General features: G+C 35.4%; 1 protein-coding gene across 3 annotated transcripts in view; it reads right to left on the bottom strand.

The window, feature by feature from the left end:
• The window catches only part of UGGT1 (UDP-glucose glycoprotein glucosyltransferase 1), a 55,083-nt gene that overhangs the window by 28,075 nt on the left and 7,187 nt on the right, over nucleotides 1-19,821 (bottom strand). For all 3 annotated transcript variants that reach the window (XM_081329852.1, XM_081329854.1, XM_081329853.1), the window contains exons 7-20: nucleotides 19,481-19,577; nucleotides 16,601-16,679; nucleotides 16,293-16,393; nucleotides 13,018-13,117; nucleotides 12,064-12,124; nucleotides 9,307-9,398; nucleotides 9,036-9,186; nucleotides 8,463-8,582; nucleotides 6,504-6,589; nucleotides 5,660-5,795; nucleotides 4,487-4,618; nucleotides 3,493-3,657; nucleotides 2,831-2,951; nucleotides 1,117-1,215 (exon numbers count right to left, since the gene is read on the bottom strand). In XM_081329852.1, coding sequence (XP_081185978.1) covers nucleotides 1,117-1,215; nucleotides 2,831-2,951; nucleotides 3,493-3,657; nucleotides 4,487-4,618; nucleotides 5,660-5,795; nucleotides 6,504-6,589; nucleotides 8,463-8,582; nucleotides 9,036-9,186; nucleotides 9,307-9,398; nucleotides 12,064-12,124; nucleotides 13,018-13,117; nucleotides 16,293-16,393; nucleotides 16,601-16,679; nucleotides 19,481-19,577 — 1,540 coding nt within the window. The remainder of the gene's footprint in view (nucleotides 1-1,116; nucleotides 1,216-2,830; nucleotides 2,952-3,492; nucleotides 3,658-4,486; nucleotides 4,619-5,659; nucleotides 5,796-6,503; nucleotides 6,590-8,462; nucleotides 8,583-9,035; nucleotides 9,187-9,306; nucleotides 9,399-12,063; nucleotides 12,125-13,017; nucleotides 13,118-16,292; nucleotides 16,394-16,600; nucleotides 16,680-19,480; nucleotides 19,578-19,821) is intronic.

The following is a 19,821-nucleotide window of genomic DNA, read 5'->3' as shown; positions in this document are numbered from 1 at the left end:
AAACAATAAAATAATTTCTATTATGCAAAACGTTTGCCCATCAGCTACTCTGAGAAGTAGGTGCCATAACTGTAATAACTGGTAAGATTTATATATTATCCTAGGCTATGAATCACAATTACTTGCACTGGTTTATTAACACATAATATTACAATATTATTCACAATTTAAATGATTACATTCACACAAAATCCAAACTATATTTTAGCCTAGCACAATCTGTGAACTCAGCCATTTTAGCTTAATCAGCATATCATGCTTAAAACATGCAATGGTTTATTGCAGAATATGAACAGAGTCAGTTTAAGAAGTCTGGATTTGTTCTGAAGAACTGCTAAGCTTATCTAGCATAAAATTACTATATGTGCATTGGTTCCCCAGAATTCCTCATTTTTCAGTTTCACATTGCAATGACTGCAACCAACATGGGTAACAGAGATAAAATTCAACACTTATTGATAAACAGAGTTGGCAGTTGACCACAGGGTTTACAGACACAAATGTATAACAGCAGAGCAGCAAAGAAGTGACAGGAAATTATGTGTTGCACATAAAAAAATAGTATAGTATAGTATAGCACAGTGGTCCCCAACCTTCCAGGCTCCATGGACCATGAGCAGCGATGGCAGAGGGGGGAAGGAATGGTTTTGTGTGCACACCTGCCACTTGTGCAAATGGAGCTTTGTGCACTTGCGTGCTCACCCACCACTTGTGTGGCCTGGTTTGGGCTGCGATTGGTAGTGGTCCACAGACCAGGGTTTGGGGAGCCCTGGTAGAGCAGACAAAAGGACAGAGGAAAATAATTTCACCTTGCAATGGAAACTTTTTCCCCCCTAAATTATTTGGATTGTTTAATGTAATAATTACATTATTTATAAACAGATTATAACAGGTTGACTTTTTATATTCTGCTCCACAGACTACTAAATGTAAATGAAAGTGGTTATGTACTAAGACTGAGAGGGAAATATGTTTTAAACTAGCATAAAGAGTCACCAGAAAACTTTTAATGCTTCATTAGTTTTTTCAACAAAGGACAACTGTGCATAATATGGTATAAGTATTTTCTTCATCAGATGCAATACCCAAAGACAAAGAAAGAATTCATAATGATACCTTTTTTAGTTAGGTAAGTCATGCTGTTGGCTATAGCAGCTGTCTTGTCCTTGGAATCCAAGGTACTAAATCTAGCATAATCATCCACATAGAAATTATCTAGGAAAAAAACCCAATTGTGATTATTCTCAAGAATAGAAATGTCTAACTTAACATGAGCAACTAGAATAAATGAGACACCTTATCAACAAACCACTTATAAGCACAAAGATGGTCATATCAACATTTTAATGTTTGATTTTATAGATCTGGCAAAATTATAATCATCTTTGTACAGTATGCATTTTATGCAAACACACCTCCTCAAATGTGAAAGGATTTACATTCTGCAATCATTGCGATACAAGTGGAATTGACAATTATTCATAAAAATATTTCTACCCTCTGCTTTCTTTTAATTTCTTCTCAAATTCCCAGAGCTGCTTTTGAAGGTTGTGTGATATCCTGTTGCTGATATGAAGACTTTCATGTAGGAAATAAATAAATAAAAAACCCCGTGTGTGCATTTAAACATTTTTAGATATGTACGAAGGAACTTTTTGCATCCCGTACATATTTGAGGAGGTATTCTGTTGAAAACTTCTTTGATAAAAAATATTTTTTAAAAGAAATCTTATCTCCTGAGTCTTGAAAAAAAATATTTTAATAATACATTCCTTGACAGGCAAAAGATTGTACATGTTTACATAATACTGCATCAGGGCAGACAAACAAATATACAACACATACTTCCACTCTATTTTCTGTTCCCTTTACAAGTTACTCTCTACTGTTTTCAATCTATCCGTTCACCCATTTATAATACGGTTTCAATGAGGTTCAAGAAGTGGAGTCCTTGTAACAACTTGGTCAAGATCCTAGGTCCAAATGTGATGCTCTCTAAGCTTGGTTGTTTTCTTGCAGACATTTCATTACCCAACTAGATAACATCATCAGCACTTTAAGGGAGTAGGATACTAACTCAGACAAACAAGCTAATAATAAACAACAGCCTAATCAAGGCATCACCAAGAACACTCCTCCCCAACACTGACAGGGTAAGCCACTTGTATATAAACAGAGACAAAACCTTACTCCTTCTAGCACATATGATATTGCCTAGTTCAGGGGTAGGCAACCTTGGCTCTTTTATGACTCGTGGACTTCAACTCCCAGAATTCCTGAGCCAGCAATGGCTGGCTTAGGAATTCTGGGAGTTGAAGTCCACAAGTCATAAAAGAGTCAAGGTTGCCTACCCCTGGCCTAGTTAGATAATGAAACATCTGCAAGAAAACAACCAAGCTCAGAGAGCCTAGATGATCCCCCAGTTCAAGTATTGGTATCGTTGCTAAATATTAAATTCCTCTCAAATCATACATATCTTCTTCTCTTCACCTACTATGGCTACAATAAGAGTTTGGAAATATTGTTTTTGTTTTAAAATAGCACCTGTTTGTTATTTCAAACTACTATGACAAACTACAGTTAGTTTAAACAATAAATCAGGGTTTCTGATCCTGGGTTTTCTATAGTGTAAGCTAATCAATATCTTGTTTTCAGAATAAAGGAACAATTGCAATTGGTTTACAAAGAAGGGTTATGCGTTCAGTTGCCTCCTTATGATTAAACTAGAACTGGGAGAGGAGGAGCAGGCTTATGAACACTACATGACACAATGATTTTTTTTGTTGCGTTCCAAATCATGTTTATTAGAAATGCTTTTTATTGGCCTTACTATTTGCAGTTAAATCTAGATATTCTCTGTCAGACATCAATATCCGAGAGTTGATTCTTGGAACAACATTGGGTTGGCTCATGATATATTCAACTACATCCTGATCATTGGACAATTCACCCTGAAACACAGATCAAAATCAAAATGCTGGAATTATTTGGGAAATCAGAATAATAAAAAAAATCAGTTTTTTAAAAAAATTAAAAATCGTTTACATATTGTATTCCACTATTGTAAAGTTGCCACCATGTTATTTTTGTACATCGACTAAAATGCTGTTTTATTTCTGTAATAGCTTAACTCATATCACATTAACTACTTTTAATTTAATTTAATTTAATAATTTGATTTCTATACCGCCCTTCTCCCGAAGGACTCAGGGTGGTGAACAGGGCAATACACAATAAAAATCAGATACAAAAATTAAAAAACCATTAAAAACCAATTAAACATCATGCCCATAAAATCAATACATATTAAGTTAAAAACTAATTTTTGATATACTGTATATTGTATATGCTCCATTTAAAAATATTTGGTAGCACAATAAAGATTGTTTGACAAATCTAGATCTAAAGCTCTTTAAGAAACACAAAATAAGCTGTAACACAAAAACATTCAATGAATTTTTTGAAGTCCTGATAATCAGAAATTTAACTTACCAGGTACACAGCTCTTTGGAAATAGCTAGTAGTTTCTAAGATTTTATGCATAGTTACTGTTTCTAGTTCATCTGGATCCAGTTGTTCTTTTTGAAATGGCATTCCATTAAAAAGCACAATGGGTAGAGGACCAACACCAGTCTGCTCATAGTAACTATATCCTTCCTGAAATACACAGAAGACAAAGTACAATGACTTTCCTATTTTCTATTACTACATACTCCATTAATAGGTTTTATGAATAAACTTACCAACATAGTACAATATCCTTACTTTATGCAGTATTATTTATCCATTTAATCTAATTTAAATGCAAACATCTGGAACAAATATTCTATATGTAAACTAGATAGTCAATTGAATTAGTAGGTCCTTATATAATTAACAGATATTTTATAAAATAATTCTCTGCTCAAGTATCATGTATAGAAATGTGTTGAAATGCTAGTTGGAGAATTCTGATAGTTGAAGTCGACATATCTTAAAGTTGGCAAGTCTGAAAAGCACTGATCTACCGCTATATAATAAACAAAATAAACTTTTAAAATAATTCCCCTAAAGTTCAAAGCCCAGACCTCTCCTACCTAATGCCTTCCAGGTGTCATGGGACTACTATTTTAAGAATTCCCAATTATCATGGATAATACCAACATATCGGAGGGGGTGGCATACATTTGGGGAACATTGGTCTCAAGTACCATGCATACTATTAACTCATCACAATGGCTTTCCAACTTCAGTAATGAAAGAAGATAATTGTACTGCTTACTTCTTATTCCATCTGATTATAATAATTAAATGAATATATAATATTCACTAAATACCTATACTTTATTTCCCACACAGGAAGTTATTTAACTAACTTTCATTTTTGATGCTACCACAGGCATATAAAAGTAATTTTCTTTTCATATACATCTAAACTATCCATATGTATGCTTTTATATACTGATGTTAAAAAGTATAAATAGTAATAATAATATGAATTCCTTACCTTCCTATTCTGATCATAGGCAGAATCAATTCCTAAGATGCTGTTTACTTCTACATAAGGATACTGTTTTTCAAGAACACTAACCACATGTTCCACCTTCAGTTTTTCTCCCGCATTCACTTTATTATACATCTATAAAGGGAAATGTGAAATACACAATCTTCAGACGATTACTGAAATATCTCTCCTGGAACACCTAGTTGGCATCACTTTTTCTCTTCCTCAAATAGTTCAAAACTGGCCATGATGCTAATGCTTAGTTTTTTACTCACTCCCCCACACCCAGTAATATATATTATTATTACATTGTAGGACTATTTTATCTTTTTAATCTCATAAACATGTTCGGCATTTTGTATAGGAACACAATACCTTTATTATCTGATTTATTGGAAAGTTGTTTAACCATCAAAATTAGTGTATCACACGACACACATAAATATATTAAATGCATTAAACACTTTCTTGTTATAATTCTTACAAGTTTTTATTGATAAAACATTTTTTCCATCTTCTGACTTTTCCCTGAAGGAAGTGTCTAGTATGATCTCATAAAGAGATAGCAGAGTTAATTTAATTTAATTGTGTTTCTAGAAGGTAATCATTTGTGAAAATAAACACCATTAAAGTTAGGAGAGATCGAAATATTCCCTTCTGTATAATACATATGATTCTTGTCCAAGAGATAGCTAACCTCATAGCATAGATATAATGGCAATGAAGGAAAGAAGAAAGAGAATGGAAACTGAAAGAGACAGAGAAATTTTAACAGATTTTTTGAAAGGTATATCCTTCACTGGTATCAGTGTAATTACAGAATGAGGAGGAGAAATGAAGATGCACTGGGTAGTATTACATCTCTTTTTCTTAGAGAAATCATAGGCAGTCTAGTTTATCCTGAAGAATAAAGAAAGATGCTTTGCCTTTTCAGAAGGAAGTCCTTTCAGAAACAAATAGGCTTTAGGAACAAATTGACTTTAACTCTTTAAGATTGTTGTACACTACTCAGAATCACGATCTGTGAGGTGGGCAGCCATATAAATTTGATTATAAGAAATAAACAAACAAGCCCAATAATACTAAAGAGATAACTTGGGTGTCTCTTCTCATCATCACAACCAAGGGTTACAATAATTGACATATATTTACATTAATATGGGACAGATTACTCACAGATATAATTGTCTGAAATGCATAATTCGTATCTACTTCCTCTGCCATATAATTATATGCCCTAAGAAGAGCAACTCCAGCATCCTGCAACCCATCAACATCTTCAGAATTATCAACTACAAAGACCAGACCAATCCTATTTTAAAAAAAGGATTAAATCATAATCAAGAATTGAAAGCATGAACACTATTGCTACATGACTAAATGGCAACGTCCATCATTTCGGTAGATGCAAATTCTGTCCGTTCCTTAACATCAATCAAGAGAATGGGAATGATTAGGGATCAACCAAGCATAAACAAATCACTTAATGTCTGCTGTTATCAAATATGTTAAGTACTCTGAAAGTTATACATAGCTAAAATTTGGAACTCTCATCAAATTAATATTGAAATCTTGAGTTTGGAATAAAATCTAGTTTACCTTAAATATGATTGATACCTTTGTAGACAGACCAAATCATGTGCTAGTACAATAACAAAAGCAACACAAAGAAATAGTGAGGCATGGGAAAATGTTTTAAGGTTAATTTTAACTCTTACTGAAGGAAACGACGACGTCTGTCTTCGGTACTAAATAAACAGTCAGGAGCATGCACAAGAGTTCTAAAATCAGTATCAGAATATATATATAATTCTCATTTGTCAACAAACTCAAAAGGGTTCTATTTCATATTTCCCAGATGGCTAGGAAAAGGATGTGGGAAGATTGCATAAATACTAATGAGACTTTCAACATGCTGAAATGTTTTCTTTTCTTGGGATCAAAAACGGAATAGATGAGAATATTATTCAGCTTCAAAAATAAACATAAAAGTTCTGAATGAAAAAAGCCGCAATTTTACCTCAGTGGTATATGGTTAGACAGGAACATTTCAGCCACACCTAGCAATTCTGCTGAACTCTCATGGGATGGATTTAGGAGAAGCACCTGAAAGTATAACAAAATTATGAATATGAATTTCATTCCATACTTCTGAAAGAGTACAGTGTACAATTAGGTCTAGCGAAAGCAAATAAACCAAAATATATTAACATTTAAAACAGGTTTGCCTAATATTCAGTTGTGTCCCAGTGTGGCCAAATTCCAAAGCTTTCTAAATTAGGGCTTCAGTTGTCTAATAATTAGATCTTTAGCATGCAGGTCCAAGGGTCAAATTAAAGCAATGTACAAATCCATGGCATGAACAACAATTTCCTTCTAAATTTATATACTCTTCTTTCTCCACATGGCTAACAGGGAAATTGGACATTGGAAACTTGTACTGTTCCTTGTAAACAAGGATTTGTTCTGACAGCTAGAGCAATGAACTCTGGATAGAATTAAAATGAGATAATATAACACTGCAGTTACTAACTATACTTCCTAGTTTAGTAAGAAAGGTGTAATTAACTAAATGCAGAAGAATACACATTTTCTCCTTTTAGCTAAATATTTCATACAAGCAAATAAACAAATGCAGACATTTGTTTTATCCAACTTCATACCATATTTTTCCGTGTATAAGACGCACCCTTGTATAAGACGCTCTGGCATGTGAGTTCCAAGCTTACAGCAAACAGTCAGCGCTGGAAGCAACCGCCTCCCAGCGCTCTAAATAGATGCCTCCCGGCCGGCCCCACCACCCCCACCCACCTAACCAGCATCCGACACGATGAGCATGCATAGTCAGTTCACAGCAGCAGCCTTCCGACCCTGGTAAACAAACTGGCGTGAGCACCGGCATGACAACAAGGAAAGGGAAGCAAAGGCAGGTTTTCAAACTCCCTGCCGTTTCTCTGCGTTGATCAACTGTTCGGCGGAGCGCAGAACAGCTGAGCCAGTAAATCCAGAAGTTCGGCCGGCCACTTTATCGAGCAGGACGGCCTTGCAGCTGTGTTCCACAGGGTCCCTGGCCAGCATACAGATATGAGGGAGGGAAAGGGCTGTCGCTGCCATCCATGCTGCTGGTCCCATCCGCTGCCTCCGGACACTGCCATCTGATGATCTTGCCCCCTCCCGTTAGTGGCAAGCCCACAGGGGCTTGACACCTGCATCAAGCGGTATGGCAGCGGCATGTAAAAAACTCACACAGGCATGCCCTGGGCTGCGGAGGTTACCATTATTTTTTCATGTGTAAGAGGCTGCACTTGTACAAGACACACCAGATTTTTGAACAGGGTGTTTGCAGGAAAAAATAGCGTCTTATACACGGAAAAATATGGTAAGTTAATATTGGGTGCACTGTTCCCTCAAATTTGCTAGATGATTCATGAAAGAATGTCATCTTTTAAAATTATAATAAGCCTCAAGAGCACAATGAATATACAGAATAAAACTGAAATATTCCAGTATCTAATTCAAATGCACTAAGGTAAAGGTAAAGGTTCCCCCGCACATGTGTGCTAGTCGTTTCCGACTCTAGGGGCCGGTGCTCATCTCCGTTTCATAGCCGAAGAGCCAGCGCTTGTCCGAGGACATCTCCGTGGTCATGTGGCCGGCATGACTAGACGCCAAAGGCGCACGGAACGCTGTTACCTTCCCACCGTAGTGGTCCCTATTTTTCTACTTGCATTTTTACATGCTTTCGAACTGCTAGGTGGGCAGAAGCTGGGACGAGTAACAGGCGCTCACTCTGCTACGCGGCACTCGGGATTCGACCCGCCAAACTGCCGACCTTCCGATCGACAAGCTCAGCGTCCTAACCCACTGAGCCACCGCGTCCCTATTCAAATGCACTATTAGAAGGCAAAAAATAAGCAAATATAAACCCATCTTATCTTGGGTATTTAGAATACAATTAGTGTAAACTAATATTACTCACAAAATTATGGAAGTTTTTTCTTATTTGTCGGATCACACCAGGAAAAGTAGGACGAAGCAGTTCCTGGACACTGGAAGGCCAGGAATTGTATCTGCTGTCAACTTCAAGATTATTGATCCACTAAAAAAGAACAAATTCCCAAGATTAAGATTAGCCTTTCTAAGCAGATCCATTAAGCACAACTCCATATTCCCATTAGCATGGCCATTATAGGTCAATATTATTGGAAGATATTAAGTCAGAGAAAGGTGAGCTAAATTTTGTCACTTACCTAAATACCATGTTTAGAGATTCCACTTAAATGAAATAATGAAATGCAGCAGATATTAAATGAAAATGTTAGGTGTGACTATATACCATTGCATATATAATACTGTAATGTTGCAATACAGCATTATCTTCCCAGTATTTCTGTCTTAATATTCCACAGAGCAAACTTTTTGCTGAAAACGTTGCCCACTCTTGGGGCTTCTTTGCTAAAGTGCAAATTCACTGCACAAAGAATTTATTGTAGTTCTAGCAATTCCATTAGAATTATCACATCACCATAATGTAGACAGAGCATATACTTACTGAAATTGCGCTGCTTCTGATATCTACAGCATAGTCAGAGTCAGATGGCTGGATGTTCAACTTCAGCACATTGTGCATGGAATGCCCGACAATTCCTAAACTATGCAACCCTTCCATAACACGAGCTTCATTCCTCAGGACATCAAATAAGCTAGAAAAATCACAAATCAGATCACATTAAATTTTAAAACATGGGTACTGATGTTCTATAGCATTTTAGAATTATTATACTGAACTGTAAGCAAGAAGGAACATTCTGAAGAGTTCATACCTAAATATATCCTGTGTATCTAGATCTATATGCAGTCCATTGATGAATAGGGCCGAATCTCCCAATTGTAAACCTAAGGTCCCTTTGAAGTACTGGAAAAAGAATGCAGAAAAGCCATTAATACAGTTTGAGTAATTGAAATTGGCCATTTTTGTCTAGTTTTCTCAAACTGTTCACACATAAAGCTGTCAAATTGTTCATACGTATACATTTAAATGTAATTCTCATCCACACTGAGGGATTTGGGTTTGGTTGGCCTAGCCTTCCCATTTAGAGTTCATTCATTTTGCCTTTTTTTCCTACTATTTAATAAAATTACAATATAGATCAGCTTTGATCACGCATAGTGAAATAAATGGTTTGGCTTTCTGCAGAAACAGAATAATGGGTGAAAACATTTTAAAATAACCTTGCTGTCTGTAAAAGGTAAAGGTTCCCCCGCACATGCGTGCTAGTCGTTTCCGACTCTAGGGGCCGGTGCTCATCTCCGTTTCAAAGCCGAAGAGCCAGCGCTTGTCCAAGGACGTCTCCGTGGTCATGTGGCCGGCATGACTAGACGCCAAAGGCGCACGAAACGCTGTTACCTTCCCACCGTAGTGGTCCCTATTTTTCTACTTGCATTTTTTATGTGCTTTTGAACTGCTAGGTTGGCAGAAGCTGGGACAAGTAACAGGCGCTCACTCTGTTACGCGGCACTCGGGATTCGACCCGCCAAACTGCCGACCATCTGATCGACAAGCTCAGCGTCCTAACCCACTGTCTGCAGTGAGTCATAATAATCACAAGTTGATTTTCACTTTTAAGCGAGCAGCTGATCTTTTTCACTATCATGTCAGCATAGAGAAGTTAACTTTTTGTAAAGAACATGGTAACTACTCCCTCTTTGCTATGTATTTTATTGCTACTATTTGTAAGATTTCAATTTATATGCCCATATGAAAGTAAGATGAAGGAAGACTCGATTCAGCCTTTTCATGCCTGGCATTCTCCCAAAGTATTAATACCATACAGTAGCTTTACCAATATAACTACAAGATGCCAGACTGGAGAAGGCTATGCATCATCTTACCCACGGGCATGTAAATAAAACATTTAAACTTTTAAATATAGAGTCACAAAAATAAATAGGTATTTTTATTTGAAATAAATATAATCAGAGCAGAGACTGAGAATAGTTTTAAAAAGAAAAGAAATACCAAACAGCTTTAAGATCTATGACTACTAACAATAGTTAAATGGCCTTGATGATTGCAAAATACTTGATGGAAACGAAAAGTTTTATCCACGAAGACAAGGTATTCTATACAAATGCACAGGCTTTCATGAATGACAACATCTGATATGATGGCTGATAAATAATATATGCAAGCTAATTCAGATAAAATGATGAATTTGGCCATAATATTTCAACTTTACAAGGAAGTTGTAAAGGAAAAAAAGAAAGCGATATTTTTGCCATCTGACTTGGAATTTTAAGAGTTACATTCCACTCTATCTGGATGGTACTCAGTTGACTAAATGCTGATTTAAAGCAAGTCAAAAAGGATATCCTCAATCATAAACGACTGCCCCATTTTGGTCAGACATCAAGTTAGATTAAGTTTGTCCCATAATTTATTTCCTTAGTGTTGTGTCAATTCAATTCCTCTAGAGTAATTCTATTTCTAGAATAGGACTCTTGAGGGCTCATTAAATAGTTTTGTCCCTAAGTATTTTTCACAGACTCTGTTCCCATAGTGACAGAACAAAAAAATGAAACAAATATTAGGCAGCAGTTGTCAGGCAAAAGAAAGCTTTGGTTTGAAGGAACAGTCTATAAACATATAGATGGAAAGGGGTTCACAGTATTTATTCTGCCAATTAGATCTGTACTGAATTAATCCTGTAACAGTTCACATTGAACCATAAGCCTTGACAGAAGTGGGGAATTTATTTAAAGGAAAAAATGTTACAATATCAATTTCTGTATTATGATCTACTAGAAAAAACTAGTCACAACACTATTTTTTTAAATGAATAAACTTTCTAGCTTTCATCTTACGTGGTACAATATAGGTTTTTCATGAGAAACCCCTAACTGTTATCTCCAAGGAAATGTTTAGAATCAAACTAGTTATGAATACACTGGGTCACTATTTCTGAGCATTTAGAAATAGTATGAGATATTTTTAATTGATGTTTCTCGGGAAATGAATCAAAATGTTTTATTTTTATTTAACATTTAGATTTTATATACCATAATACTAGGAAGAAAAGATTTTACATGACAAATCCTCAAATTCACATCCATATATTAGAAAAAGGTAATTTGGTATTTGGTGTCATTGAGCAATATTTTTGTGTGAAAAGAGACACTCTGCAATTATTCTGCTTTTCTTACATCTGAACAAGCTTTGAAGAAATTTTAAAAATATAAAATGTGGTAAGCATTTTATTAGTACAATCTATTCTTAAAAGAACTATTTGTTTGAAAGTACTTAACAGTATAAAAACTTGCCTTGATAGAAAGGGAGAGCAGGAATCTGGCAATAACTACATTTCTAGTTCACCTTAATGTCTGTTTAGGACAGGGGTCGGCAACCTCGGCTCTTTTATGACTCGTGGACTTCAACTCCCAGAATTCCTGAGCCAGCTATGCTGGCTCAGGAATTCTGGGAGTTGAAGTCCACGAGTCATAAAAGAGCCGAGGTTGCCGACCCCTGGTTTAGGACATATCCCCTCTTAGCTATGAATATATTCCTACATGTATATTCTTACCTTTTGGTTCTCTTCAATTTCTGATCTCAGTTCTGAAGGAACAACTGTCTTCGTTATTCCCCTACAAAAGACCAAATTGTCCATTAAATCATTATCCCATTTCAGTTTTGTTCTTTTACTAAATTAAGGTTACTGACAAGTGCATCTCAATATTATGACCAGAAAGAGGTACAGATAATCTAGTCCCTCCAGAGTCCTCTGGAACTGTGAGCTAATCTCAACAACCTTTCTTAAAATGGGAAAGTTGGAGGCTGGATAAAAATTGTCCAGATCCATTGGGTCCAGCAATGGCTTCTTCAAGAGGAAGCAAACCACCACATATTTTCGAGGCAAGCAGAACTACTCTCTCTTATAAAAACGCATTGCAGGATTCAACCAAATGCCTGGTGCCTCATTACCAAGGAAGGAATAGAAATTACTCAAGGAGGGAATTTCTCCTGATTACCCCCAAGGGAATGGACTATCCTAAAAAGATTCCTCGTTGGCTCTCCCCAGACATAATAAAGATGGAAAATCCTAAAGAAAAGCTTTGCACTGAATTGGGTTTATTCTTTGTTTTCTTTCAGCAAAGCGCTAGGAACATTTTATACTGCTTCATCACCCAGTGTTCCTCTGTAAACCAGAGCTTTTCTGAATCCAAGCACATAAGGAGAGTACATGGGTCTAATCCAGTCCAAAGCTATTGCCTCCCTCTCATTCCAAGCAGCATCTAAGGCCTTGGCTGAGCCATGTACCATAACCCTAGGAACAACACCAAGCTCCTTCTTAAGTCCAATTGGGTCCATCAAGCACATAGGGTGGGCTGATCAAATAGAAATGGATAAACTGTCAAAGGGAAATTTCAATATTTTTACATCTCCCAAAATATTTTTAATATATTACAATGAAGACTCTTCTCTGTCCTCTTAACTCATATTATTTATACATCTACTTAACAGCAACAAGAATAATTACCTAGCCTTTGTAGGAAAATTTTGACTCAGATCTTTCATGACTGTCAAAGCATCCATTGTGGGAGCAGCCAGAATACGAGCAGCAGTTTGGAAACTTAAATCTATAAATGAAGACAACTGGTTCAATCAAAAGCTAATTCTTTTAAATCAAAAATATAAGTTTGATGAGAATGTTCACATGGTTAATGGACTCATACTTGGGGACTTTCACTCTACCAAGCTAGTATGTTAATCATTTCACCTTTTTAAATACTAAAAAAACAGGCAAATTGTATTTTTATCCCAAAAAGGTCACCCAAAGAAAAAATACAAGCACACCTGTACCTATTTCAATTATATTCTTAAACACATTAGGATAAACACAATGAACAATATTATATACTATAAAGTATTAATGTGGCTATAAGAGATAAATTCTGTGACATTCCCCATCTTTCTATGGAAGATTTTCTACCTAATTCCAATTAACTACAAATCAATAGTTAAAAAGTGCTTTGAAGCTGCTTTATTGAATATGATCACAGGGCGTTCTCTGATAGTACAACAAACTTCACAAGCAAGCAAGTAAACATTTTATTAATTTGATTACATACTTCTTCTTGAATACCTTAGTAGGAAGAAATGACAATTGTTAAATTGTATTTGGCTAATAAGGTAAAAGAACTACTTGGCCTTGACACCTGCACGCCCACACATCACAAACTTATTGAATTTGTTTCTATTACTATATAAACTATGCTCTTATTTGCATTTTAAAATAGCTTCGAACAAGCTGTTTTTCAAATGTTTTAAATATTAGCATATTCTAAATACATTTTAAGATGGCTTCACATGTCTGCCAATATCTGCTGGGTCTGAGTTCCTGCAAAGTTTCAGTTTATAGCAGAAATAAATCTCGCATCACTTCCAAACACATTTATATGTCTGAATAATTTTGTTGTCACAAGAATACTTTGTGCTGAAGTTACAGAACTACTACCAAAGGGCTTCTGGTTTTGACGTTGTGGCGAACCAGACTCAGAAAGATGGGGCTCCATCTTTCGTGTTCGATTTTGCCCCACTGGGAGACCCTGGAAAGGGCCGAAAGGCGCCCCATAGAGATGACAAGCAAGCAGGGGCCCCTTGTTGATCGTGGGAGAGGGGGGCGGCAGCCCTCCTGTTTGATCCGAGGAAGTCCTCCAAACCAGCGGAGGAAAGACTGACTACATTTGTGTAGCCAGTCCTAAGCTGTTGACAACGGAAGACAATAAGCACTAACAAGCAACATTACAGCAACGTGGATGAAGCTGGGTGAGACCTGATCCTCTCTTTACAATTTTAAGACCTCTTCCTGAAAAACTGCCCAAAGCACTCACCCCGATGAGGGAAGGGGAAATTCTGCCCTATTCCCTCAGGAAAAGAAAAGCGGTGATTTAATTACTTGGGGAAAATGGAGAAAACTACAAGACTAAGTTGGAATTTATATATATATGGCTTGGAAATTTGGGGACTAAAAGTGCTTTTAAGACCTTTTTTTTTAAGAGACTTGAAAAGTCTGCAATATAAGTTTTGGATTTAAAAAATAAAAAAACCTTGGAAAATAGCGTCAATGACATCTAGTGGTGAATTTACAGCACAACTTATTATGCCTAAAAAAAAAAACTGGCTCGAAGCCCAGATTTAGATAAGACTCTGGCTGGCCTTAGAAGCTTTTACTTTTGAAGACTGTAGCTGGAAAAGGCTTGGGGGCTGCTTATCTGTGTGGCAGAGACAATAAACTATTCTAAAATTGGCTTGTCTAAACTACGAATACAAATACTGACTTTCAGAACTGTATTGTGGAACTATTTTCCTATAGAAGAAATATATACTACTGCCTGATATGATGGAACATTTTGGATTATAAATCTTGACTGATAAACAACTTTTTAATAGTTCCTTCTTCTCCCTGGACAAAATGGATATATTTCCCATTGGACAGAAAAAATGAATTTTACTTATATTTGCTTAGGGGAGGTTTAAGAAAGGATTGATAAATTGGTTGGATAATCTGGAGCTCCAATAACAATTAACTAAAACTTCTTACGTTTTCAAACAGATTTCTATAAAAGCTATTTACAAAAAATAAAATGGATGATCCATATTTAGCTCTAAATGGTAAAAAAACCATCCTTAATGTCTGTCTCCAGAAGCCTCTGTTTGACATACTACCAAGAAAATACTGATGAATCACAGAAAGAAATTCTCTCCATGTTGAAATTAATACAAGAAACAATTGCCTTAGCTCGTGATGAGATTAAAAGACAAAGGAGATAAAAGAATAATTTTCTAATTTAAATCTACAAATCCAGAAAATAAACAGAGAAGGAACTAGCAACTCAGAAAATAGAATGAAAACTAGAGAAAGCTGACCCAAATATGGAGGACCCAAAGGAAAAAACAGCCAGACTCAGACAAATGAAGAATTAGAAGACATAACAATAATATTGGAAATGGAAAAGACATTTTATCAACCAAGATTTCAGAGCATACTAGAGGATAACGAAGAAAAGCCGATGGAATGGAAGACACAGCTATTACCAGAACTGTGGGGAATTGGAGAAGGAAGGAATATCAATGGGCTAGCTCTTCCAAAAATATTTTAACTAAATTGTTCCTTTTGCTCCAAATAATATGCACAAAAATAAAGGAAGAATAGATTGCTAGAAATAGAAATATTACAACTAGATAGATAAGATTGGTAATCAGAATATCATAATTTGGCATGAAAAGAAGAAAATGCTAAGACGTTTGAGTAAGGGAAGCTTTTGGTTACCCAAATATAACTTGTTTTGAAACTATAAATGATGGGATATTTTGAATATGGATAGGAAATTAAAACTGTAAAAAAAAGTGAAAACAGGATACTGAACAAATGGATATTGAGTGCAAATGCAATTAAAATATTTTTTGGTTAGAAAAGATATTATAAACTGGTATCATTGATACTATTAGAAAACTGTAATAAATGCTGATATTCAACTGTATATCTATTAATAACAATAAGAATTGTATTTGCTTAATGTGGAAAAATGTTTATTACCGGAAGAAGAGAGGAGGTATTGGATGGTGTAATATTGGATTTAGATTGAAGAAGCTTATATGTACCACCGAATTATTAATGGACCCAGTCAACATGTTGTCTATTAAGCACTTGTTTGTAAAAATAGAATATATATATATCAATTTGTGATGAGACAATTGCCTCTATAAAGTTTACTACAGATGCAAAAGACAAATCTAATAAGGGCAGTTTACCTTGTAACTGCCACACTTTTAATGGTGCCATTTCATTGGTGCTTTCTACAAGATGCTTTCTTAGTTCTTTCAGTTCTTCTTCCAAATGGGAATGCAGTTGCCTGAAAGGGCAAAAAACATCAATCTATCTCAGTCATCAAACAAACAATTGCCCTGGTCAATATGAATTTAGATTACCTTTCCACTATCTTATAGGTTTTAGTTTGGGAAAAACAAAACTGCTAGCCACATTTTGAAATGTTTGATTTGGAAATATAAAAAAAGTTCAGCAGATTTATCCCTATATATATATATATATAATGACATACCTTAATTTCCCAAACAGAAATCCTTGCACCTCATCAATTGGGTCACTGTCACCTATTACTGTTGAATTTATATCTGTACCTACAAAAATATGAACATGTAAATTAAGAAGTTATTCTACTAAATAGGAGACAGTCAATAACAGAGAAGACAGGCTAGGATAAAAGCAAGTCATTTCTATTTTTCTAATACGAGGATAATCACTATACTTTTTAAAATATAATGATCATTCCATTTCTTAAGAATCACATATTACTAATCTTCATTTTGTATTTTGTATCCTGTTATCAAAGCCACATTCTAACGGGACGGCAATTTCCAATTATCCCAACTACCTTGATTGTTCTGCTTTTATGCTGAACCTCATCAACCTCATCAAAAGAGATTCATGTTGAAAACTTTTCTCTTAGCTGAAAGAAGTCACTTATTTAAGTCACTCAGGACTTAAAATGGACACCTAACATCTAAAGCGTCATCAAAAAAGCACAACAAAGAACTTTCTTTCTAAGCCAATTCAGAAAGCTCAGATTGCCCAAGGAGTGGCTGATACAGTTCTACAAAGGAATTGAGTCTGTTGTTTGCACCTCTATAACTATCTGGTTTGGCACAGCAACCAAACAAGATAAACACAGACTTCAACGGATAGTTAGGACTGCAGAAAAAATAAATGCAACCAGCCTGACTTCCACTGAGGACATGTATACTGCGTGAGCCAGAAAGAGGGCTGTGAAAATATCTACAGATTCCTCCCATCCTGGACATAAACTGTTTCAACTTCTTCCCTCAAAGCTATACGGTATTGCATGCCAAAACAACTAAACACAAGGACAGTTTTTCCCCCCTCCCATGCTATCACTCTGCTAAACAACTAATTCCCACAACTCGCCCTGGGATGTCAAACCACCTAATAGGGCATTCTCCTAGTATTATCCTTCTATTTTTCTATTATCTATTTCCTTAGCTTTTTATGACTTTGTTTAAATCTTATGATTTATGTTAATTGCTTGCTTTGTATCCTGTGACTATCACTAAGCACTATCTTATGATTTATGATAATCATATTTTATGATAATCATGATTTTTCACTTGTTGCTTGTATGTATACTAAGAGCTTATGCATTAGAGACAAATTTCTTGTGTCCAATCACACTTGGCCAATAAAGAATTCTATTATTCTATTCTATTCTATTCTATTCTATTCTATTCTATTCTATTCTATTCTATTCTATTCTATTCTAATTCTACTCTACTCTATAATTCCTATATTTTATTCTTGACCAAACTGCATACAACAGTGTTATCATTCTTCATTGTGCCTCAGAAACAATCAGAATACAGTTTTTATTAGCAGTCAAATAAGACTGCTAAGTCAACACATTCTCATGTAATTTCAAGATTTTAAAGCCATTAATAACAATCAGGATGGAGTATATTGATGAAATACGGTAAATTTCATTTTAGGGGGATGTCTTAAGTCAGTGTTGACTCCTAACAACTTTCTGGATGTATCACTGCAGTTTTCTTGGCAAGTTTTTCAGAAATAGTTGCCATTTCTTTCTTCCTAGGACTTCCTGGGAGAGGATGACTGAACCAAATTCACCTTGCTGGCTTTATGTCTAAAGTGGGATTAGAATTTACGGTTTACCAGTTTCTAACCTAGTACCTTAACTATTACACCAAACTGGCTCTTTTCATACATACATCATTTTGCTGTTTTCAATAAAAAGGCAGAATCACACTAGACAAGTAACTGTATGATAGTATTAGATTTTGGTGTGTATCTAATCTCCAAGAAAGAGTTTCTAAGAAAAATTCTTCAGAAGCCAGTAGCAAGTCATACAACAAATCATTCTTAAGTCAAGGGATACCATCTTCAGAATCCAACAGAGACTCTACCCAAAGAACAGCATAAAAGAATGGCTCATCATATAAGCAGATAGTCAAATTTAAAAACAGGTTCCTTGATTTAGCCTAATATTGCTTTAGGCAACCAGGAGACAAATCCAGAATAACAAGAAAATCAAGCAACAAGGACGTTATTTGCTGATTGTTTTTCTGAGTGTTGATAGTTTATGATTAACATTTACTTATTTATTTTATTTATTTATTTTATTTTAATTCCATTTATATCCCGCCCTTCTCCAAAGACTCAGGGCGGCTTACAAGCTTAGCAGTAGCCTTCATTCTATGTATATGCCTGCTTATTAGGGCTTTCACACACCTAATTAAATATAATTATTTATACCCACCTTTAAACATTTACAAATAATTCAAGATGGCGAACATATGTAAAACTCTTTCATCTTATTTTCCCTACAACAACCCTGTGTAGTGAGCTGGTCTGAGACTGACTGGCCCAAGATCACCCAGCTGGCTTTCATGGCTAAGGTGGGACTAGAACTCACAATCTCCCACTTTATAGAAAATGAACAGGGACAAATGTGTTAACAAAGGGCTGTGAAAGGAGAGAGGAAAATGGCATCTCTATCAGCTGCAGGCCTTAGAGGACAATTCATCAGACTTTCTCTTTCTTCACAGGAATTCCACTGAGCTGGAACAAAAGGCCTACAATCCTTATAACATTAAGAATGAGTACTAAGGGATCCTTTTCTTCCTTTGCCTAAGCTATTGTTCTCTTTTATATCATGACTTTTTAAGTTCGTAAACCTGAGGAGAGGAACTGCTTTCTTTTATTGATATGAAAATTGCACTGAGAATACTCCTAGCTAAAGAAAGGGATATAAATACTATAAAGAAACCAAGATTATAACTAAGTAGCCTTAAATGCCCTGAAAAACTGTTATGAAGAGAATCACAATGATCTTTTCGTCATATCTTATTTCATCATGAAACTATTACTACTTTTAAAGGTAGGAATTCACCTTTCACCTGGGTATCATCCTTAGCCTTATATTCTGTGCTTTTAATGGCCAATTCTACTCCATAGCCTGACAGGTAGACTTTTTCCTTATCTGGATTCTACAAGGAAATAAAGGTAAAATCACATGAATATTGTCCAACAAAACATTTGCTAGATTAATTTTTATAACTTTGCAACATATATTATCCAACCATATTTAAACAATGCTGAGGCTTGTCGATGAAATACTTCACAAATTAATTCAGAACTTTCTTTGATCAAAGGAGAATTATGGCTTCTGCATAACAACCTGCAATAGGAAATCTCTTGTTTTCTTGAAAGTAACTTTGGATAGGAAGAAAA

This window comes from Vipera berus, assembly GCF_964194415.1.
Source record: "Vipera berus genome assembly, chromosome: 5".
Lineage (NCBI taxonomy): Eukaryota > Metazoa > Chordata > Lepidosauria > Squamata > Viperidae > Vipera > Vipera berus.
This window is presented reverse-complemented; position numbering and strand designations above follow the sequence as displayed.